We start from the raw sequence: 23,407 nt of genomic DNA, 5'->3' as shown, positions 1-23,407 counted from the left end.
CAGTTTCCTTATCTGTGAAATCACGAAGTGATACTAGAGAAGCTCTAAGGCCCCCTTCTCAGGACTAAGGTTTTACACATAAGATAGGCTGGTTTTTTTTTTTCATCATTGCTTCCTCTTCTATTTCAGAGAACTGAGTGTGGAGACGGGGGCCTCTTGGAGGCTAGCTAGCATGGCTGAATGGCAGCAGGAATAATCAGTCTAAAGGAGCACGAAGAACATTTCTGACGGCCACAACTTTACTTTTTCACTGACTTACTTTTTCATTGTCAGCAAAACTCTACCTTAGCCAAGCCCAAGCCAGTCCATGCGTTCTTAATGCACACGACGCAAGAAAACAAAACAAAAAATATCCCGGAAGCCATTCACCATTCGCCTTTGCCACATTTCCTCTTTCTCAGCTCTTAGCAAATCTGTCAGCAGCAATTCTTTCTCCCCTTGGATGGAAGCCATCTGCAGGCTTAAGTCAGGAGGAAAGCTTCAGGCCCCTCCCACAGGAGACTGTCCATCTGCAGCTGCCTTCCAGACCCTAAACACCCCTGCCTCTGCTAAGCCTGCCCTAAATGGGCACCTCTGCAGGCAAGGGGCAGACACCCATCTATCTGGGCTGGATTTGAAATACCCTGCTCAATGTCCAAACCACATTCAAAATGTGAGGTCAGGAGTTCAAGACCAGCCTGGGCAACATAGTGAAACCCCATCTCTACTTAAAAAAAAAAAAATAGTCGGGCATGGTGGCATGTGCCTATAGTCCCAGCTACTCAGGAGGCTAAGGCAGGAGAATCACTTGAACCCAGGAGGCAGAGGTTGTAGTGAGCCAAGATCATGCCACTGCACTCCAGCCTGGGCGACAGAGTGAGACTCCACCTCAAAAAAAAAAAAAAAAAAAAAAATCATTGGTCCCTTTGTGATGGTCTTAACCACATGAGAAAGAGGAAGCCCTATGGGGCCTCACTGCAGGGTCCCCTCTCAGGTCTTCAAGGGCCTGTGTTCTGAAATGGACTCCACAGTCCCACCCACATCAGTGAAGGGGTTGATTTCCACAGGTCCCTCTATGGCACTGTCCATTGTCCCCCCCCCAAAAAAAGGGTTGGGAGCTCCTTAACTGTGTTCTCTCAGAGGTTATTTGCAGCAGAGCAAGGAGGGGGCTTTAGCATGGAGCTTCTGCTCCATGTGGAATTTGAGCAGCTCTGGTAGGGTGTATTAATAGAGCAGAGGGAATAAAGAGGTGATGGGTGGAGGTTGAGAATGGAAAGAGACTCAGGTCCCCAAAGACAAAAACAGAGCAGATGGTCAACGTCGACAGTCGGTTAATAGTAACTGAATGAATTGCCTATGGGTGAGGATTGTGAAAGGCACCTTGGGAGATGAGGCAGATGGGGTGTGACCCTGTCCTTGGGAGTCTGCAGGTGACCTGAGAAGGGAAGACAGAGATGCACGCACTGTGGCACACCAGAGCAAGCGCTGTGCAATCTGGGACAAAAAGTCACCCAGATCAGGCCACTCCAGCAGACTCCCCGGGTTGCCAGCATGCCCCAGAGCCTGGACACAGGCTCCCCTGCCCTTTGAGGTGACCATCTCAGTCTCTGCACAGGAGCAGCTCAGCTAGAGTGGGTCATACTAGGGAACAGGAGCTCCCTTATAGGGACCTAGGTTCAAGCCCTGCAGGGCCTCATTATAATATTAAAAATCACCGACAGCCAAGCACTGCCCTAAAGGCTTCAAGGTCCTGATCTCATTTAATCCCCTAAATAACTCAACAGGGAAGATGATGTTACTTTTCACCATTAGACTGCACTGACTTACATGCTGGGCCACAGGTGGCCTGTGTTGGCCATGCCCTTGGTCTTCTGTGAACTCGAGCAAGTCCACCTCACTAAGACTCAGATTTCTATTTTGTGTTGTTAAGAGATGGGGCTCTCATTATATTGCCCAGTGTCTCAAACACCTGGCCTCAGTGATCCTCCCTCTTCAGCCTCCCAAAGTGCTGGGATTACAGGCATGAGCTACCACACCTGGCTACTGATATTAACCTCCAGTAGACCATCCATCTCAGGTCTTCCCAACTAGACTGAAGCTCTTTAATGACTTACATCCACTTCCAGTTCTTCTCTATGCCTGATGGCTCTGAGCATGAGGCAAATAGGAAATACTTGCTCAAGAACCTTTACTAGTCCCCTGTGGCCTATAGTGGATAAAAAGGTCTTAATTTCTCCCAGGAATTACAGTGCAGTGAGCCTTGCATTTCCATTTAGACTGAGTTCTGTGAGAGAAGCACCCGTGCCTGTCGTGCCCTCTATGGTGTCCCAGATCCCAGTGCCAGCTTGACACATAGTAGGGGTTCAGTAAATACCTGCAGGATGAACACAAGTGTATGTTTGGCTCCTGACGCCCAATACGAACTATGTGATGTTGAGAAAGTCAGATAATCTCTAAGCCTCAGTTTCTTCGTCTACAAATTTGGGAAAAATCCTTTATTGCCTCAGGATTAATGTGAAGGTAAAAATCAAGCAGTCCTCCCACCTTGGCCTCCACAAGTGCAAGGATTACAGGCATGAGCCACCACACCGAGCCTGATTTCTTTGTGAAATGCAGTTTATACATTTGTGGTGAAGATGAAATGAGATCTCATGCCTGAAAGTGCTTAGCACAATGTAAGTACACAGTAAGCACTCCATAAATGCTGGCTAGTGGGTCTTCATCCAGATCATCATCACCATCATCACCATCATCATCTTAGTAGTCATTTGACCAAAGCTTGGCCAGTGGGGGCCCAATATGGGACCTTGACCCCGATAGGCCCTTCAGCCAAGGCCACATTATAAGTTTCCTGGGTCCTAAGCACTTTTGACTTTGGGGCCAAGGGCCCCTTCCTCCATTAAAAAAAAAGAAAAAAAAAAAAACCACTGAAAATTATATTCTATGCTTACAGTGATATAAAGACAAATATATCAATATCCTATGTTAAAACACTTTTTTCAGCCTAAATGTTCATTTTGTTCTCCTGATTTTAAGAAATTAAAACATTTTTATGGGCCTCTAAAGTCTTGTGGGGCCCTGGCACTAAGCCTGCTGTGCCTCATGGAGAAGTTGGCCATGCTTTCCAGCGGTTCAGTCCTAGGTAGGATGACTGACTGTCCCAGTACGCTGGGGCTGAGGGTTTCCTCGGGATGCAGGGCTTTCAATGCTAAAACCAGGACAGTCCTGGGCAACCCTGGCCCCAGGTCTAGACTCTGGACTACTTTTCTCTCTGCTGTCCCAGGGCACTGTGTGCACTTCTGTCCTCTGTAAAGTTGCACCCATGAACTTGATTCTGGAGGTTTTCCTGACATCCCATCAGACACTCCAAGGCCAGGGCACAACTGTGGCCTAGGACGCAACTGTGTTGGCTGTTTCTGAAGAAGCTCCCTCAAGGCAGGCCTCTGGCTTGTTCACTGAGGCAGTTCCCAGAACAGTGTCAGGCACAAAATAGGGGCTCATTAAACATTTGCTTCATGTATTGAAGAAAACACAAAGAAGTAGTAACACACACGCACCCCAAACCCCAAAATAAATGCAAGGGAATTAAAATGTTCCAGAATTATATAAAGGTCTTGCACGGTTGCTAGTCCATGGACCTATTTACTTCTGAGACTGCTGAACACCAGACGAGAATTCTGCCCTCTGCTTCTGAGAATAGATGACCCAAATCCTTTCCATTTCTGTTCTCTCCTGCTCTGGGTCTTCAGGAAGCCCTTCTTCTCACCTCAGAGGTCTAAAGTTTGAATTCAGACAGAATACGATGACACTCATTCTTCTGAGATGGCCACAGAAATTTTTTCTTGGGACATCTTATGCCCTCAAGAGTTTCTAGAAGGTCTTTCTTCAGGTGTGTTTTTCTCCTTGGACTTTGGGCTAGGTCCCTGTCCCCTCGCCCAGCTTCACCTAGGTCAGCCTCCTTTCAGTCTCCCTGAGCCCTGCATCTGACCGTCCGGCCTGAGAAGTCCTTCTCTACATCTGACAGAATTGGCCTCCTGCCCCTGGAACTGACAGTGTCTTTTGGGATACCCGCTTTTATCTAGAATTAGTGGATTTTCTAACAACATCAGCATATGCTCACTTATTCCAGCATTGCTTTGACCCTCTGTACATTAGTGTTAGTGGTACAAGCCTGTCTCTCTCATTAGACTAAGAGCACACCAAAGTCAGTGACTGTACCTTTTCCATCTTTGTATTCCCCAAGCACCCTGAACCAGAGTACTGTGGAGTGAATTAAGGATGGATGATGGGTAGATGAGGGAGTGGGTCCCAATACCCCAACCCAGGCCAATTCTCTCTTAAGCTCTTTCAGTTCTTTCAGGCCAATTTAGAGAGTATTCCTTTGCAAACGATATATACCATAAGGGATTGATATACAGAATATATAAAGAACTACTACAATACAACAACAAAAAAAAACCTGATTAAAAAATGAGACAATGGACATGCACAGACATTTCTCCAAAGATCTATATATAATCTGTAAGTACATAAAAAAGCTCCATATCACTCATCATTAGGGAAATGCCAATCAAAACCACAATGAGATACTATTTCATGTCAGGATGCATATTAATAAAAACAATAAACAACAAAATGACAAGCATTGGCATGGACATGGGGAAACTGCCACCCTGTGCATTGCTGGTGGGACTGGAAAATACTGCAGTCACTGTGGAAAATGGTATGGTGATCCTCAAAAATTAAACAGGATTATCATGTGATCCAGCAATTACATTTCTGGGCTTATACCTAGAAGATGTGAGAGCGAGGACTCAAATGTCAGAAAACCAGTATTTGAACAACCAGGTTCACAGCGGCTTGATTCTCAGTAGCCAAAAAGGTGGAAGCAACCCAAATGTTCACTGATGGATGACTAGACAAAAAGTGTGTTTTATCCATAAAATGGAATATCATTCAGCCTTAAAAAGGAAGGAAATTCTGACCCATGCTATAACATAGATGAACCTTGAAAACAGCTAAGTGAAATAAGCCAGTCACAGAAGGATTCGTACTATATGATTCTATATATGAATCATACAGTAGGAGGTTCCTAGAACAGTCAAATTAATAGAGACAGAAAATAGAATGGTGGTTGCCAGGGGTGGGGTAGGGAAAAACGGGAGTTACTGTTTAATGTGTAAGGAGTTTCAGCTGGGGAAAATGAAAGTTCTGGAAATGGATGGTGCTGACGGTTGCATAACATTGTGAAGTGATACTTAATGCCACTGCACTATATACACTTAAGAATGGGATCTTTTGGCTAGGTGCAGTGGCTCATGCTTGTAATCCCTGAACTTAGGGAAGTTGAGGCAGGCGGGTCTCTTGAGGCCCAGAGTTCAAGACCAGCCTGACCAACATGGTGAAACCCTGTCTCTACTAAAAAAAAAAAAAAAAAAAAAAAATTAGCTGGGCATGCTGGCTCTTGCCTGTAGTCCCTGCCTCCCTGCCACTTGGGATGCTGAGGCAGGAGAATCGCTTGAACCTAGGACGCAGAGGTTGCAGTGAGCCAAGATCGCGCCACAGCACTCCAGCCCGGGTGACAGAGTAAGACTCTGTCTTGGGGGAAAAAAATAAGAATGGTAAATTTTATGTTATGTGTGTTTTACCACAATAAAAAATAAAAAGGGCAGAGGAAACCTGGAGGCCATGTCACTGGCTGGTTTTATCTGGTTCCCATAAAGTTGGGAGCTTCCCTTACTCTCTATATTCCAAGCAAGGAGTCAATCCCACATCTAAGCGAATGGGCCTCTGTCATCCCAAGCCCTCCAAAACCAGGCTCTATTCCTAGGACTAGGCCACTCTCCTGGAGTGTAAAATGAACATGAAAAATGACCGGGACAGCCCAGCCCAGCTCAGAGGAGCTGCTGCAGGCGTAGCGGGCATGCCTGCTCAGAACCTCCCAGGGGACTGCCCAGAAAGGTCAGGGGCACAGAAGCCTGTGCTCAGAGATCGGCAAGAGGCCTCAAGATGAACTGGTCCACCTACCCAGATTCTAGAGCAAATTGAGTCAGGAGGAGTGAAAGAAATAAAAACAGGTGACCCCAAAATATATTACTTTGACAGAATTTGAGATGGCTGCCACAGGGCCAGCAGACTGAGGTGGCCCTACAAAGCTGTCCTTTGTGGGGGAAATTTGCATCTGTTGAGAATCTCCTTTAATGCAGCCAGGCCTTCTTCCCTTGTCCAGATCTAGGAGAGATTAATGGAGTCTGACATCTTTAAAGATCTGAAAGAAACATTTACTATGTCGTCTCTCAGAGGGTTGTTACCTGTGAAGTTTCATCTACGTAACAAGACCACCTTGGCTAACCAAGCCTCTCCTTCTTCCCCTCCGAAAACCTGTGTTGCCACTAAAACCTAATTTATCAACCATAACCTATTTGGGGCCGTGCTCTCAGCCCACATTCTTTCTGTAACCTCAGGATGTGTATGAGCTTCTGTACTCCATGGGGGTTGGGTCTTCATTCCCGCAAATACATGTTAAATAAATTTGTGTGCCTTTTTGCCCACTCATCAATTTGCCTCATGCCAGTGATTTGCAGCAAACCTTCAGAGGGCCAAGGGGAAGCTCTGTCTTGGCTCCTACAGGAGATTGAGGTAGTGGGGACTTCCCAGCCTTCTCCAGATGTTCTCCCACCACAGTACCCTGTCACAGCAAGGTCAGGTCAGGTTGACATCTGGCTTTCCAGCCCCATGCATCTAGAGAGATGGATGTACTCATAGAGCCATGGCACACTCTTGGTGCCCCAGAGCTAGGAGACATGTATTGGCTAAACACCGGAGCTGTCCATCCCCGCCTCCAAATCACACCCTTGCCCTCACATAGTGGACTTCCCTGCACAGGAATGCTTTGAAAAGAGAGTTCCTCAGCATTGTATAGAGTTCCAGATGTTCTTAGAGCCAAAGAGTGAAACTCAGCAGAATCTCTAGGCCTCCAGAGGAGTGGCTTTAGGAGTCTAGCTCATAGGTTCTGCCTGCAGGCTGCACGGGGCTCCAGGTGACTGCAGGAGCTCTCTCCGCCCCCATGTCCTGGCTCTAGCTCCAGCTGGAGCTCCCTGAAGGAGAGGGCATACAGCCCCATAAATGATTTAGATCATTCAGAGGGGGTGTGTGGGAGCCGAGTGGTCTCTGGAGGTGAGTCAGTACCCAGCACTGCACACACCCACACTGCCCATGCTTGCTAGGAGGGGAGGGGCAGCTTCAGACTTGCACCAGCAGCCCGGACACCAGCCTGTGCTGCCCACTGGAGAAGTGCAGCCCTTCCTGGCTTTCCTCCACCTGCTGCTTTGGGGGCTGGGGTGCCTCTTCATCAGCCTACATTAGTCCTCTCCTCACATGCTACCTGCCCTGTTAACCCCACCCCACGTTGGCAGTCTTGGCACCCAGGAGCTCAGGGATTAATAGTGATACTAAAACGTGTCCACTTAGTTATTAATTAGCTCTGCGTCTTTGAACGTGTATATCCACCCACTGTGCCATAAAGACTCAGGGGCAGGGACGTTTGATCTCCTCTGTCCCCTAAACGGCCTGGCAAAGGGTGCTATATCTTCAGTGACTCCAAGATGGTAGTGCTGTCATGAGGCTGCATTTGTGGGCATCTTTTGGCCCCACTGCTGGGCTTCGGCTACTTGGAGAATTCTGGAAAGAGCTACAGCTTAGGGGTTAGGAGCCCTGGCATTAGACTACTTGGGTCCAACTCCTATGTGACCTACTATGTGACCCTGGGCACATTATTTGACCCCTTCAGTTTCCTCTTAAGTGGCAACAATAATGTACCTACCTCGTATTGTAGTTGTGAGGATTAAATTGAGTGTTTACCCATCAAGCACCTAGGACAGTACCTGACGCATATCAAGACCCGAGCACCGGCCATTACTATCACACATTCCAGCCACTTCCCAGCAGGCCCTGCGCCTGCCCTTGTCTGTGAACACAGCCTTATACCTGCATGCACCCCAGTCATGAGCCCTACCTCCAGCACCTGTGTTTCTCAAAATGGCCTTTATTATCCCCAGCCCCAGAGTTCACATGGGTTCTCACAATTGGATGTTTATCACTTACTCTCCACTGGCAGGGCAGGTCTTCCGGTCTTACGGAGGTGAAGGGTGAGGCCTAGAGTGGTGGTTCCCTAAGGTCACACAGAGCGAAGGCTGGGCATGGGTTCCCAGGCCCAGGGACAGGCTCCCTTGAGGCCCGGGGCTCCAGCACAGTCTGCCCCTGCCTGCTCCATCCACTGACTGTGGGTGCCCAGACCAATGGCACTGCCAAACCAGGACCTTTCGCCCACTCAATATTAAGTTGGGAGAGTAAAATAAACAAAAGATTTATTGGTTTCTTCCTTCCCAACCTGCCATTCCTCCAGGCTGAAAGGCAGACAGAGGGAATTTGTCAGAGCAGGCTCCTCCGCCTCCTCCCATGGCCCCCTCTGCCCACCCCTCTCGGAGGCTCCACTTGAGGAACACCCAGACTGACTCCTGCCAGCAGGTGCCAGGGCTTGGTTGCTTAGTGACCCAGCCCTGCCTAACCCCATCCTCCAGGGCAAACAGCTGAACAATCACAGCTGGGGTGGAGGAGGCTGTTCTAGGTTTGAAAAGTTCTCCTTGCATTTTCTGCTCACTCAGAGGGATTTTTCATTTCTTGGTAAGTGGAAAAATCCATTTATTCCACATCCAGAATCTTAGCAAGCTTCCCTTTAAAATAGTCCTGAGATCAACTTTCATAAGCCTTGTCCTAAAGTGCTTGCTCATATGTCCCCTGGGAAAGAAGCTCCAAATCCACTCCTCCTCTGTCAAACCCACACTAAGCACCTAACATGTGCCAGGGGACACAGTGATGAACAGCTGTGGTCCCTGGTACAGAAAATTACAGCCCATTGAAAGGAGGGAGGAGAGAAAGAGAGGCCAGGTGTTTGGGGAGCAGAGAGAAGGGGGCATCCAAGCTATAACTGGAAAGGCCTCTAACATCCCGGCTCCACATTCTCTTCCTCAACCCACACCTTCCCAGCCAAGTGACAGTGTCAGCATTCTAGGTGCCAAGTGTTTCTTCACTGTGCTCTGACTGACAGAGGGGACAGTGGAGCTTCAGTTCTGGGGCGAGAAGACCTGCCTCATCCTCCCCACTGCAAAGCAAGTGCCCTGCAGAGTGCCCTGCATGTCATCCACAGCAAAGCGGGGGGAACAGTGACCACCACTCAGCAAGTCGGGGAGAGCCTGGAGATGAGGAGGATAATGAGGGGTTTGCGAATTGGATGCTGATGAGATGATTATGGTAACAAGTACAGTAACGCAGATTTCCCCAGACTAGAACAGGAAAAAATGGCCTGAATTTCAGCATCAGGAAACTGACTGAATGAGAAAAACTAAGCGGCGTGTGATCAAGGATGTCTTGGGTGAGTTCCTGGTGTTCCTGGAGGAAGTCGTCTTTCTGACCCCTCAAGTCCTTACGGTTTAGAGAACTTGGGAGCCAATATCTAGAATCCCTATCAGGTCCATGAGAAACTAGTAAAAAGGGTCTGTTCCCATGCAAAGAGGCAAGGGACTCTCAGTTAGGGGGGAAGATAAGGCCAGGCTCACACGACAAGGGTGCTTGCTGAGAAGGACGGGATGAAGTACCTGAGTGTGATGGTTGAAGTGACTTGGCCACAGCCTCTTAGTGGCTTGAGCTGGATGAGAAGGCAGAACTTCGTTTATAGTTAGTGCTGTCTTCCCTTACATCATATGCCATCAAGATCTCAACGGCCTGTCACCCAAACAGCCTTGAAATAAGAGTTCAGCATGTTGTGATGAGACTAGCAGAGAAAGCTCTAAGCAGGACCCAGGGGGCCTGACTCCTCGGATCTGTCGCTCCTGAGCTGTGTGACTGGGGATGAAACCTCTTCCCTCTCTAGGTTTCAGTTTCCAGCCTAGGAACCTCTCAGGAATCTGTGACACATTCTCATCTTGCATTCCAATTGGGGTAAGCAGTCAATTACCAAATATTTCCTAAACAGGTGGTCCCTAGATTGCAGTATATATGAGAATCACCTGGGAAGGGTATTAGAAAAGCAGACTCCAGGGTCCCATCTTCAAAGATTCAGGAGCCAGTAGCTCTGGAGTAGGGCTCCTGAAACTCCATTCTCAAAGAGTAATTCTGGTGCAGGCGGCTGAGGCCACCTTGATGCAACACTGAAGGTTTCAGATGCTACAGAGAAACCAGAGAAGTGCTAAGTGAGGAAAAGCATCCGTTCTGAAAGGGTTTCCAGTTTAGAGTGGGGAGACAGGACCCAATCCCAAGAACAGAATGTCCTCAGTGACAGATGAGAGAGAGGTACAAGGTCAAAGAAACAGAGGTCATGTCCTTCCCCAAGCAGGGATGAGCAGAGCTTCCCAGGTACCTGGCGCAGAGAAGGTGGCAGGAGGCATGCGTGGTAGAGACAGCTAAACGCTCACCACAACCTGCTTCCTTTTCTGCCAGAGCTCACAGCTGTACTTCACTTCCCAACCTCCCCTGTGGTTAGGTGTGGCCACATGACGGAGTTCCAGCCAATGGTCTGTGGGTGCAAGAAACATGCACCATTTCTGGGCCTGGCCCACAAGCCTCCCATGTGTTATCCTGATCCCCACCTGCCAGTCTACCTTTAAGTGAAGGGGGAAATAAACCTCTGATTACATTCAATGAATGAAAAGCAGGGGTTGTTTGTTTCAAGTTAGTCTATCCTGACTGTACAGGAGGCAAGAGAGAAGATGCAGCAGTTCAGCAGTTCAACCCAAGCAGCATTTAGTCGGTACCAGCTTTTGTAACCAAGTACTTGGTGTTGGACCTGAAGGAGATGCGAGTTCTGATCTTACAGGGCTGATGATACTGGGAAGGGCCAGAGGAGGCAGTGGGCAGTGAACCCCACTGGTGTGGAGTTCGGGCAGTATCTCTAAATGAGGCTATGCAGAGGCTGTGCCAGCCTGAAATCTCTTTTGGAACTAGTCTTGAGCTGTGTAAGCCTTTCAAATGCCACACAAAAAACAAACAGTCAAATGGGCCAATGGCTCCAAAGATTCTTGTTTTATTTTTATTGCTCAAATTTGGAGCTAACTTATTTTTAGTATTCTTTTCTTTTCTCTCATGCTGAGGTGGTGAGGGGCAGGTGCCATGCCTGAGGCCTGGGTGTGTCTGCTGCTAGCAGAGAGATGGGGACCTCTCCAACTTGTCCCAGGGCTGTGGGGTTGGCTGGGGTCCCTAGAGTACCACAGGGACCCTGTCCGGGGAGGAGCTGACTGGCCAGGCAGGAGACAGAAGGGAACAGGCAGGGAACAGGGAGCAGAGTAGGATCTGACCTCTAGGACCCTCTTCCTCTTGCATCTTCCTTGAAGAAAAAGAATTTAATGGTGTCACTGTAGAACCGAGAAGGCGTGGGTGGATGGAGACATGGGAGTGTGTTCTCCATGCACTTAAGTATAACATTTAACTATAGGCCGGGCGTAGTGGCTTACACCTGTAATCCCAGCACTTTAGAAGGCCAAGGCAGGGGGATCACCTGAGGTCAGGAGTTCGAGAACAGCCTGGCTAACATGGTGAAACCCCATCTCTACTAAAAAAATACAAAAATTAGCTGGGTGTGGTGGTGGGTGCCTGTAATCTCAGCTACTCAGGAGGGGGCTGAGGCAAGAGAACTGCTTGAACCCAGGAGGCAGAGGTTGCGGTGAGCCAAGATTGCACCATCGTACTCCAGCCTGGGCGAGAAGAGCAAGGCTCTGTCTCAGTAAAAAAAAAAAAAGAAAGAAAAATATTTAACTATAAATATAGTCAACCTTTTGTTCTTCATATCCACAGAGAAAAACACACATGAGGAGGAGTCTCCAGTGGGAAGATAGATGTTTATCCATTAACATATTTCAATTGTAGGATATTCACCAAGAAGAACTTTTAAATCATAAAGTTGTAAGATTACAGGGCCCCCTGCTAGTGTCAAGTATAGGGTCGATGTCCACTTAGCTAGTGTGCCTTAAGGAGTGGAGGGATGGGAAGAACCTTTCAAGACCTGACCCAGCCTGAAGTTGTTCGCGTGTTCCATTTTGTAGAAGGTACTGAGAGGACAAGGCCTACGGCCTATCCTGGGTCACCTACTGAGTAGGAAACAACCAAGAAGAAGAGCACTTGACAAGGAGTCCTGGAGGGGTTAGTCCTGGCTCTATCCAAACAAATGAGTGGTGTGGTGACGTCCTTCCACCTCTCTAGGCCTCAGTTTATCGCTCCGTAAAGTGAGGTGCTCTGACATTCTGCAAGCAGCAGGCTATATGTGTCCTCAGAACACTCACTCTAACGCTCTGGGCCGGTGCCAGAGTCCTGGGGTCCCAGAGCCTGTTTAATAACATGCAGAGAGAGCTCAGAGGGCCTATGTCCCTGCTCAGATGTCAAAACCCTAAATGGCCACCACCTGTAGGCATTTGGGAAATTGATGGGAACGGAAGCTAGTCCCACTTCCAGGGTTAGATCCCTGACAGGAAAAAAATGAAGAAATGGCAGGGATGGACAGAGGGCCTGGCCCTCTGTCCTACAAATCATCAAACCCTATCTTTTATGGGACCAAGAAGAAAATTCTCTGGGCTAGGAGGCAAGACAGTAAGTTCTGACCCTGGGTCCATCAAAACCTTGTCCTATAACCTGATAAGTCCCCTACCCATCTACCAACACCTTAGATTGAGGTAACTATGCCAGGCTTACTGAGACCTTCTGCGTCTGCACTGCCCAAACCCACAGGCTGGCTCTCCCCCATGCCCCATTCGTGACATGCATGACCCGGAGAAACACGATCTAATTGTGCTGGCCAAGTGGGAAAGTACCGCCTCAGCCTCCTAAAACTGTGATGTGACTCAAAACCAAGTCCCAGCCCCTTTCAAAGGAAGCACATGGCCCCAGGAAACTGCCATTTTCCTAAAGGAAAGACCAAGCTAGGGCCCACGGCCTGGTGCCCCCATCACCTTTCTGTCTCCGGACCTTGAGGCACCTCCTTCCTAGGAAATGAAGAGACCTTCCCCACCCCTCCAACCTCTCCCCAAAGGGCAATGGATAGGAGGCTCGTCACTCCTGGGACTGACTAGCGACAGCTCCCATGCGGTGGCATCGCACAGCAGCGAGGCTTCCCTGAAGCTCCGTTCCAGCCAGGCGCAGGCTGAGCAGCCACACAGGTTGTTCTGACAAGGCTATTTATAGAAGCAAGCTCAGCCCTTCCCAAATGAGGGCCTCAGTCTCTCAGCGACCGGGAAACACATACACTCCTTTCCTTGGAGACAGGAAAAAGAAATTCTTTGAGGAGCTCAGACGTGATCTCTCTTTGGGGAAGAAAAAAAAAAGCACTGTAAGAGGTCAGAATGGGGTCAGAATATGGCAGAGCTCTTTAAAATACCTTCCAGGAGTGATCCAAGGGAGAAGAGAGAGTTGAAAGTGTTATTGAAGGTAAAAAGACACCTAGAAGAAGGAAGGACTGAAACCTTTAGAGGATGCGTCCCCAGCTCAGTCAGCCTCGCCCGCTTCAGTCCACCCTGCACTTGCTCACCCAGCCCTACTCCTCCCTGGAGAGATCTGTGCTGAAGGCCAGCCTGGTGCTGAGGAACACTGTCCCCGACCCCAGTCCTGAATATCCAGTCAAGATGCTTCCCGTAAGGATAAGAGGGGCTATGCCCACCACCCTGAAGCATTTATCCCTTATCACTCTGTCTGGGGTTCAGTAAAAGGAGTTTCTTAGAAGGGATTCCTATCTTCTGAGGACTCACAGACTCTGGCAAGATGAGGCAGGAACATACACAGAGGCCCCAAGATATGAGGTGGATTCAAGACACGAAGTACAGGAAGTGTTTCTGTGGGCACCAAACCAAAGGTGTGCTTTCTGGAGCCAGGCGAGGAAGGAGAATTGCGGGGAAGAAGGGAGAGAGATGGCTGTTTAGGCCACGGAGCAAGCCGACCCCCGGCACCAACTCCATCCCAGTGTATTTACTTGTAGGATATTTCTATTTCTCCAAGAAATATCAGAAACAGCTATCTTTTCCACTGCCAAGTCAAAGAAACCCAATTTTTGCAGTGCCCCTTCCTCACCTAATTATGCAAAAATCTCACCCTCTGAAACCAAGGGCTTGCAGCCTAGCTGGCAGTGAGCGGCAAACACAGCAGCTAAGCTTTGGTTTAAAAACAGGAACCATTTCCTTCCCAGGCAGCAACAAAACACTCTAGAGACATAGTTCAAAACCTCAGCTGTCTATCAGAATTACCTGGGAGCTTTTCAAAATCCTGATGCCCAGGCTGCACCCCAGACCAATTAAATCAGATGCTCTGGGCATGGGAACCAGGGATCACCAGTATTTTCTAAAGCTTCCTGTGAGTCCAGTTGTAGCTAAGGTTGAGAACCACTGGTCTAAATACCTAGCTAGCCGGAGTATTGGGGGAACAAGGGGACTTATACCATGTGGCAAGAACACTACGGAAGAGTGGGACACCTCCCTTCTGCAGCCACGGTGTTCTGCATGAGCCCCCCCTACAGCCAGGGAAAGGACGCCTGTCCCTTTGCCCCTTACCCTCCAGAACATCCCCTGCTCTCCGCCTCATGAGTGGTGCCCCAGAAAACAGGGGCTAGTTACAGAGGCCTATTTTAGTTGATTCCTTCAAACGTAAAATCACAACCTCTCCTTTGGTTCTTGGGCCTCTTCTCACAATTGGAAGGTCCAGTGCATTTGCCTGACTTCAGAACCCAGGAAACGCAAGGGCCTACAGGTAAGATGAATTATTAACAACGGAGGCTCCAGAGTCAGGCCTGGGGAAGTTTTTGGTTCATTTGAATTGGTGTAGCGCTGTTGAATTAATGATGAGCCTGCCACACACCTGTGAAATGTAACAGCTCACTTCTGTCTATAAACAGCCCCTTCTAGGTAACCTCTCTAAGGACCTGGCTTGGAGCCCTCTCATTTAAGTGGCAAAACAAACAAACTCAGCTTTGCCTCCACTCCCACCAAGATACTGACAGGCACGAGGCCTGCAGCCAACTGGGAGAGTGACCGGGTACCCAGCCTTGCTGGGTGTCTAGAGGCGGACACCTTTATGAAACACATAAAGGCCTCATGCCATCAGGAAACACACACAAGCCCCTTTAGGTTACCCAAACCGACCGAGGAAGTTAAAGTGGTAGCATGACAGCAGCCTAGGCCAGAAGTTTTAGTTTGCTTCTATAAACACCCCGGACTTCTGCAAAGTTGCTGGATTACAACTTAAGGTGGTTTTTGGCCACTTCAAATACGGAAGTCTCTACTGATGAATGTGTGTTTACGAATGTTTATCAACCGATGAATGTTTAGCCTGCTGAGAGACTGTGTTTCATTCAGTTTCCATCTGGAACTTCTAAGCTAGGATTTGGGGAGGGGGTTGCGGGGTGAGGCCCCGCACTCAGGCACAGGTGAACCTGCAGCCAATCTACCAGCCAGGCGCAGTCCCCACATTCTAGAGAGCCATTTTGAAGAGATCTAGGGACGGAACTGCCGCGAGGAGGTCTGACCAGTTGAACAGTGCAGGTCCCTGAAGGCTCCAGGAAAGTGCCTGGCCACTTTCCTGACATGTGGCTTTGTCCCTTTGCTGGGAGCAAGGTTTCCCTTCTAGACCACAGAGGTTATTCCCCACCCACGAAAGGCTCCTGCATTCCATTATTATGTTTACCTTTGAAAGATGTTTGCTCTGCGCATTTCTGAAAAAGGTGGTCTTAGCCGTGAAGAAGCAGTCTTCCAGTTCCTCGTCCAGGCTGCAGTACCCACTGCTCATGCTGCTGTCCACGGTCATCTAGCCCGGAGCTCCCGGCTGAGGCCGCCAGCGCATCAGAGGGGGCCCGGGCTCGGGATGCGGCGGAGGGAGGTGGGTGCCCCTCGCCGGGCTCTGCCCCAAGTCCTGAGCCCCGAGCCCTGAGCTCCGAGCCCTGAGCCCCGAGCCAGGAGCTGATCGGGTACCTGGCCAGGCAGAGCCGGCGGGCCGCCTGCGTTTCCTTCACCCGGTGCGGGCGAGCGGCCGGGTAACCTGCTCCTGTCCCCGCGCCGCCTGCAGAGCCCCGGGCGCCTGGCTCGTGCCTCACTCCCTGACTCGCCCGGGCTCTGCGGTTTCGCGTCCCCGGCGCCAGCGCCCTCCTTCCGCCGCCGTGCTGAGCGCCATCTCCGCACCTCCCCCGCCTCCCGCGCCTTTCCTGCCCCTCGCGCACAGCAGTTCTGAAGCCACTTCCTCTGCAAGGTTCCTCAAAGCCGGCTGGGCTGTCTCTGTGAGCCCCCCACCCCGCCCCGCCGCCTGGGTGCCACCCACCCCCGGTGGCAAGTGGACTCAGGGAACCGCAGGTCCCATCAGGGATGCAGGGAAGGAAGGGACCAGGATGGACCCGAGGGCGGACATTCCCTCTGTTCCTTCTTCATCATGTACTTGCTTCTGGAAGGAGCCCATTCTCATCAGCTCCAGTGTCTCAGGTTCCACGGAGTAGAAACCTGTAGAAGGTGCTAGCTATAAGAGCAACACCCCCATCCCTCCTCCCTTCTCCCCAGTCCGCTTCCTCATCCCCACCCGCCGCCTCCCCCATTTGCTCGGTTGGGGAGCAGTGTCAATCGGAGTGGCTAGAGAAGAAGAAAATCAATATCTGCCCTGCCTGGAGAAACAGCAATATTTTAAGTTGGAAATTCCAGGAGAAACTGCAGGGTCACCACAAGCACATGGAAATCAGATGCAGAGTTATGGCAACCTGGAGAGCAAGCTGCCTTCCCATCCACAGAACTTGGCCCTCAAGATACACAGGAGCCTGCAGACATCGCCCAGGTTATCTGTGCACCTTCCTGATAGTCTGGTCTTGGCCAGATCTTGTCACTTCTATCACTGAGGAGGGCTCAATTATATTTCCCCATCTAACTGGACAAAGGAACACCTAGGGCTGAATCCTTCAAAGCAATTAAGACAATAATCCCACAATAGATCAATAGTAGTTATAGCTATGGTTGTGTGAACAACTCTATGTGCAGGTGATTTACATGCACTCTATCACTGACTCTTTCCAATAGCCTTGAGACAGAGACTGTGTACAGATGAGAAAACTGAGGCTCGGAGTCACACAGGCAGCACTTGTGTGCTGGGACTCAGCCCAGGTGTGTACGCCTTCCTGCACTCCTAATCACTATTATATACAGACCCTCAGCAGCAATGAGGCTATTTGGGTGGGCACTTTGCCATCTTTTTTTTTTTTTTTTTGAGACAGAGTCTCGCTCTGTCGCCCAGGCTGGAGTACAGTGGCGCGATCTCAGCTCACTGCAGCCTCCGCCTCCCAGGTTCAAGTGATTCTCCTGCCTCAGCCTCGTGAGTAGCTGGGATTACAGGTGCATGCCACTACACCCAGCTAATTTTTGTATTTTTAGTAGAGACAGGATTTCACCATGTTGGCCAGGATGGTCTCAATCTCCTGACTTCGTGATCTACCTGCCTCAGCCTCCCAAAGTGCTGGGATTACAAGTGTGAGCCACCGTGCCCGGCTGCCATCTTTAAATACAGCAGTGGCTGGAGTCCCAGTGGGGAAACAGGCTTCAGGGCCTGGCTTTGCTACCATGTTCATGGAGTCTGATGCCCCATGGACCCCAGAGCACCCTGGACAGTGGCTGAGAGGGATTATGAGGACTCTCTCCATGTCTGTGTAGCTTTTCCTACAGTTCTGAAACAATCCAGTCCTGGGGAAGCATAAGCTTGGTGGAGGACTAGATTCAGCCCCCGGATGCCAAGCTGCCAACTCCATCTTAAGCTCTGGCTACCTTCAGAAGAAACCTTCTCCCACTCCTACCTAAGCCAAATCCGTCAGTGCTCAGAAAGGTTTCAAACTGCAGCCCAATTTGGCTTCATCCTCCCACACAGTCTGCTTCCCAGAAGCCTGAGAGTGCCTGGCAGGCACAAACACAAGAGAGCTGAGAGTCAGCACCCCAGCCGGCTGGCCGCCCTCGGTGCAGGAGAACTGTCAATACCAGTAGCTGTCTCATCTGGCAGGCAGAAAAGGGGAGGGAGACGGCCGGCGCCAGGGGCTGGGGTGAGCTACCGGGTGTTTGCAGGGGAAGATCTCACATTAATGGCGTTGAAAGTAGGTTCTGGCTTTGTCTGGATCTGGAGCAATCTTTTTTTTCAAATGGGTATTTTAGAGGCTGTTTTGGGGGGTTTTCCCCAGAGAGGTGGTTTCCTGTGACCCATGGGCCATCAATAACAGCCCACCTGCTTTGTCCAGCCAGCTCAGAAACATGCTTTTCTTCATAAAAAGAGCCTCCATGCTCAGTGGGAATCTAATACTTAGGGAAAAAAACAGGCCCCAGATTCTCTGTGGCTGCACCGTGTCCTTGGAGTCACATGGGGAAGCTCTGCAATGCAACGGCAACGGCATTGAAAATGTGCAGTCTTCAAATACAGCTAATAACCTATTCAAACACCAAGCCAAGGTACCCCGGGAGTCAGCATGAATCTCTCCTTATAAGCAACACCCCAGATGCCAGACCTGGTTAGGAAGTTCTCAGGGACGCTGTGTTCTTTTAGGGTGCTGCTCTCTGCCATTCCAAACATTATGGAAATCTGACAACTGAATAGGGCTTTTCAAACCCTTTTAACGTCCATTATTTCACTTGGGCTACTCTTACCTTAAGAGCAGGTACTACGCCCATTTTATAGATAAGGAAACTGAGGGAAGTAACTTGTTCATCACAGCTCATTACTTTAAAAGCCTCTTGATTTCTAGTTAATGTCTCTTCCCCTACTCTACCCCAGTTGTCAATGAATCTACGTTTGGAAGAAAGGTTTCTTCTTGTGTAAGAAGTCAGCAAAACAGAGACTGTGCCGGCAGGGACTTTAGGACTAGAAAAAATACACAAAGATCATATATAACATACCAAAGTTGGCCAGCCTCCAGGAGGAAAAATCCAGACTGAAGCCCCAGGGTCTCAAAGGAAGGAAGACAGGACTCCCTTCAGCATCTAATGGCCCTGTCTGAACCTCTGAACCTCTTCCCTATGAATAATCAATAACAGTGATAGCTTGGCCAGGGTAAGAGGGAGGGGGGCAGGAAGAGTCTGAACAAGAGGCTTTATCGCACAAAGGAGGGAACTGGCTGTTCTTGTCCCTGGACTTAGGAAAGGGAGGCTGGATGTAAAGCTGTAGCAGCCACAGCCCTAAATCCACGGCACCGTGCTGGGGTCAGAAAGCCCCATTGAAATGATGAATGGGCCACTTTCCTAAGTCAAAGCGTCAGATGATGAAAGACATCATTTTAAGCTCTTTTCCTTTCTCAAGTACAATCCTGTCATGTGGCCAGATCCTCTTGTAAGATCCACCCTGTAGTTCTGCATGTACCAGAAAAGCTGTGATACAGGCCTGGAAGTCAGGAGCTTACCCTATTCTAGTCCCAGCTCTGGCTCCTGCTTGATATGTACATATGTCAGGCAACCTCGGACATCAGGTTTCCTCATCTGTCCAATTGAAGGGTAGCAGGGGTGGAGATCACATTTAGGGCCTTATGCCCTATGATCAGATTTACTGGCATATAGAGAGGTTGAAAACCAGGGTAGGTGCCAACCTAGCCCGGAGACATATTTTGAAATCAGTTAGCTAGTATGTGCAGGCACGGCACTAATCATTTGTTCATAATTTAAGCCCTACAACAAACATATGAGGAAGCTACAGTTATTATCTATATTTTACAGAAAGAAAAGGGAGGTTAAGGCAAGTAATTTGCACGTATCCACACTGTTAGTTAATGATGGAGCCAAATATCCAGCAGTGTCTGACCCCAGAACCCAAGTCCTTGAACTCTATACTCTGCGGCCTCATGGTTTACCTCTGTGATTACTCTCATTATAAGCATATGTCTGAAATTATAGTCCATTACAAACAAGTTAGGAACCACTTTCTCCATCCACCTATGCCCCATCTTCCTTTCAGCATCCCGGGGTTTCTCTTCTCCTGCTGCGTACCCCTGCTCTCCCTGGGAGGTAAGTCTCACCTAAGCCAATGGTATCAACCACACCTAACAGACTCAGGGCTTATAATTCTTTCTCTCCCCGGTATCTCCAGGTGGGTACCTGTAACAGCTCACCGAGTACCCAGCCCTTCCTATTGAAGTTTCACTCTCAAAAGGCTCAAAATTGAGTCTGTTATTCCGTGCCTTGTCCTCTACCTGCTCCTCCTCTTCCTCCTTTAGTATTTCCTATCTTGATGAATGTCATTAACCAAGATTAGTGCAAAGCCTTGCAAGAGTTCCCCTTGTTCCCATCTCTGCCTCCTCCAAACCTCTCCCCTCCTTGGTTGCCAGTGTTACCCTTCTGAGATGAAGATCTATCTGATTGTGGAACCATAACAACTTCTATTCAGATTTAAATGAAAAATTATTGAAAAATTACTCTGTATCAAGTTCTACTTGCTTATTCTTTCATTCCTTCATTTAACAAATATTTACTGAGTACTTTCTTCAGGCAAGCACTAGTCTGAGTATTTGAGTTTGGGCATGAATAAGGCACTGGCTTCTAATAATGTACAGTCTAGTGAGAACAACATTGAATAAGACAGTCTACTAAAGTAACTGAATGCAAGTTACACACTTCATTATCTCACTTAATCCTCAGAACCCTGCAAGAAGGTTATTTTGCATACAAATAAACAGATTCAGAGTAAACTTGCCCAAGCAAGTAAACGGTAGAATCAGATTCAAATCCAGAGCCCCCATAACTTTCCATTACAATCGTTGTCCTTTCTCCATTGACTCCCAGCGCCTATTCCAAACTCTTGAGCAGGCCCTTCAAGACCCTTCACGGTGCACACCCAGCCAACGGTTTACACCTATCTCCAGGTGCAATCAAGCAACCCTCATTACAGCTGCACAAAATTCGATTCACATTGCCAGAAGCCACCCTGCCCTCTTGTGGCCTAGCTCTTGCTATTCCCTCCTCTGACGTCAAAATCTTCCTCCTCCTCTGTCCTCCCCACTTCCTGACACATATTCCCCATAACAACCATACCTCCCACACCTTCCATGTGACCCTGAGAAGCATCCTTAACCAGATGTCCTATCTGGGTTAAGATGCTGCCAGTCATCCCTAGGGTAGCATTTTTCAGCATTCAACGGCTGTGTACAGCAGAGAGCTGAGTGTCTCCCCGGATGACTTCCTGTTGTAAAAGGGGAGTGGCGGCACGCCATTTAGGTTAGGCTCACCCGAGAGTCACTTTCTCAGCCGTGCTAACCCACACCACACATCTGATTGGCTGCCAGGCTGACAGCTTCAATAGGCCTTGACACCGAAACTACTGAAGATAGCTGAGTTGCCCGCGTTGTCCACACCCTCAAGAACTCATGTCAGGGTCTGAGTCAGGCCCAGGGGTTCTGTCTTCTAATTTTCCTCCCTGACGAGACTAGAGAGTGACAAACGATGTTTCTGATCAACAGATGTCTCCCTCATGTGCCCCTCTCTGGGCAAGGCCAATCTTCCAACATCCCGGGCAGCATGGTCACCAGTGTGAGATGTGAACACCCCTTGCACTGCTACATTTAGCAAGGAGGGTGTGACTGCCTCTCGCCTCAGAGCTGACCTAGCCGAGCTAGGGGTCATCTCAGGCTGGAGGAGCCCAGAGAAATGTCGCAGGGCGTAAGAATTTCTAGAGAAATATGCACCAGAGCTCTCGCCCCTCCTTGTGGCCAGGACTTTAGGTACCTCCTTTTTGGGAAGCATTTCCACTCTGCCTAATCAGAAATACATTTGCATGGGCCGGCCCACCTGGGGCTGGTCAGATAGGCCTTGGGGAGTCTCCTGTGAGGGCACTGTCCAGTGCAGATGAACCACTGACAGCTTTGGCCAGCACACTGGCTTCTAGAGTGTGGCGGGAACCTGTGAAGGAGCCATGGAGAAAGCTGTCCCAGATGGGATGGCCTAGTCAGGGGAAAGATGAAGGATGTCCTAGTCAGGGGAAAGTGGAGGGAGCAGGGGACTGGCTCCTTCTCTTGGCTGGTGTGCATCTGGTACCTCTAGAATCCCCTGGGAGCAGTCATTAACTCTTTATCAAGGGAAGGAGTCAGAATATAAATCAGTGCCAAATTTGGGGTTTGGAAGCTAGGGAAATACTGACCGAGGGGCTGGGTGGGGTCTAGTGTATTCCACTCCCCACCCTCACATCTACCAGAAAAGATTAGATGTGGGACCCTAGTTTCTGACTTTTCTGACATCCCTCCATGTCAACTAAAGGTGGTGAGTCTCCTCTCATTTCTGGTGGCCAGAGAATAACAAAAGATGCTGTCAGTAGCAATTGATTGCTAGGTCATAAAGTTATTCAGCTATCAAAAGCCAGACTTTAGAGCTGGGAGTGCTAAACTTGCCCCAGGGTGGCAGAAAGGGGCTGTCAGCAGTGTCAGGACTGGGTACCAGGGAGGGCACAGTGGATTTGTGACTGTGTACTCAGGGACAACACAAATCCCATTTTTGGGTGTTAACATATTTTAAGATGGTGAGAGCAGGCATGGTCCACATCCGTAGCTATCTTGAGGATAATGTGTCTACAGAGGGAGGGCAGCCTGCTAGGCTGAAGGCTCTCAGACACCGTGGGGGCAGGGGGAACTCTGCTATGTGTGGTAGGTGCTGGGGACACACTGGGAAACAAGACAAACAAGGTCCATGCTCCGTGGAGTTTATAAGTACTTTCATACAGTTGCCGCAACGCCCACACTGGTGATCCCATGTAATAGCTAAGAGAGGTTATGTACTTTCCTAGGGTCAGAGTAAGTGGGAGAACCAGCATTCTGAATGCAAAAACCCTGCACAAATCCAAGTTCAAAATCAAATGAAATGAAGGACTTCTTGAGCACCTACTATGTGCGAGGCCCAGTGCATTATGAGGAAGACCAACTGGCAGAAGATAGGATCCTCGTCCTCAAGGGATTTACCTAATGCATCGGGCAGGGTATTAAATGAACTCATATGAATTAGTATTAGAACAGTGCCTGGGGGAGTTCTGCTCTTGGCAGAGGTGAGGTAATAGGATTCAGATATATCTTCCTGATTAAAACATCACCCAAAATTTGATACAACTTATGAAATTGTGGTTTTTAAAATACTGGCTTTCAGGCAGTGAGGAACAGCAATTCCTGAGAGAAAGGAAATAAGTTGATCCCTAGATTTAGTCCTAGTTTATTTCCAGGTGTGATGTAGAGGGTGCACTAAGTTGGAGCCTGGAAAACTCCCTGAAGCTGAGGTGATACTGCTCAGAGTCTAGGGAGACCAAGGCAGCCCGAGTTCACAGGACAGAGTTACTAAATGGAGACAGCTGCAGAGAGACAGAACTGCAAAGGCCCCCTGAAGTATTCACCTGGGTACTGATCAGTGTGTGCCCAGAAGAAAGACTCAGGCTAGAG

At 49.2% G+C, this 23,407-nt stretch overlaps 1 protein-coding gene across 2 annotated transcripts in view; it reads right to left on the bottom strand.

The window, feature by feature from the left end:
* The window catches only part of RASSF5 (Ras association domain family member 5), a 78,666-nt gene that overhangs the window by 13,726 nt on the left and 41,533 nt on the right, over nucleotides 1-23,407 (bottom strand). Inside the window, exon 1 of one of the 2 annotated variants that reach the window (XM_017525257.2) lies at nucleotides 15,688-16,225. The exons of the other annotated variant lie outside the window; for it this stretch is intronic. Coding sequence (XP_017380746.1) covers nucleotides 15,688-15,807 — 120 coding nt within the window. The 5' untranslated portion in view covers nucleotides 15,808-16,225. Of the gene's footprint in view, nucleotides 1-15,687; nucleotides 16,226-23,407 lie in introns of those variants that run through there. 2 annotated transcript variants of the gene reach the window in all.

This window comes from Cebus imitator, unplaced genomic scaffold (genome assembly GCF_001604975.1).
Source record: "Cebus imitator isolate Cc_AM_T3 unplaced genomic scaffold, Cebus_imitator-1.0 Scaffold38, whole genome shotgun sequence".
NCBI classification, from domain to species: domain Eukaryota; kingdom Metazoa; phylum Chordata; class Mammalia; order Primates; family Cebidae; genus Cebus; species Cebus imitator.
The sequence above is the reverse complement of the archived record's forward strand: the minus strand, read 5'-3'. Positions and strand labels throughout refer to the sequence as shown.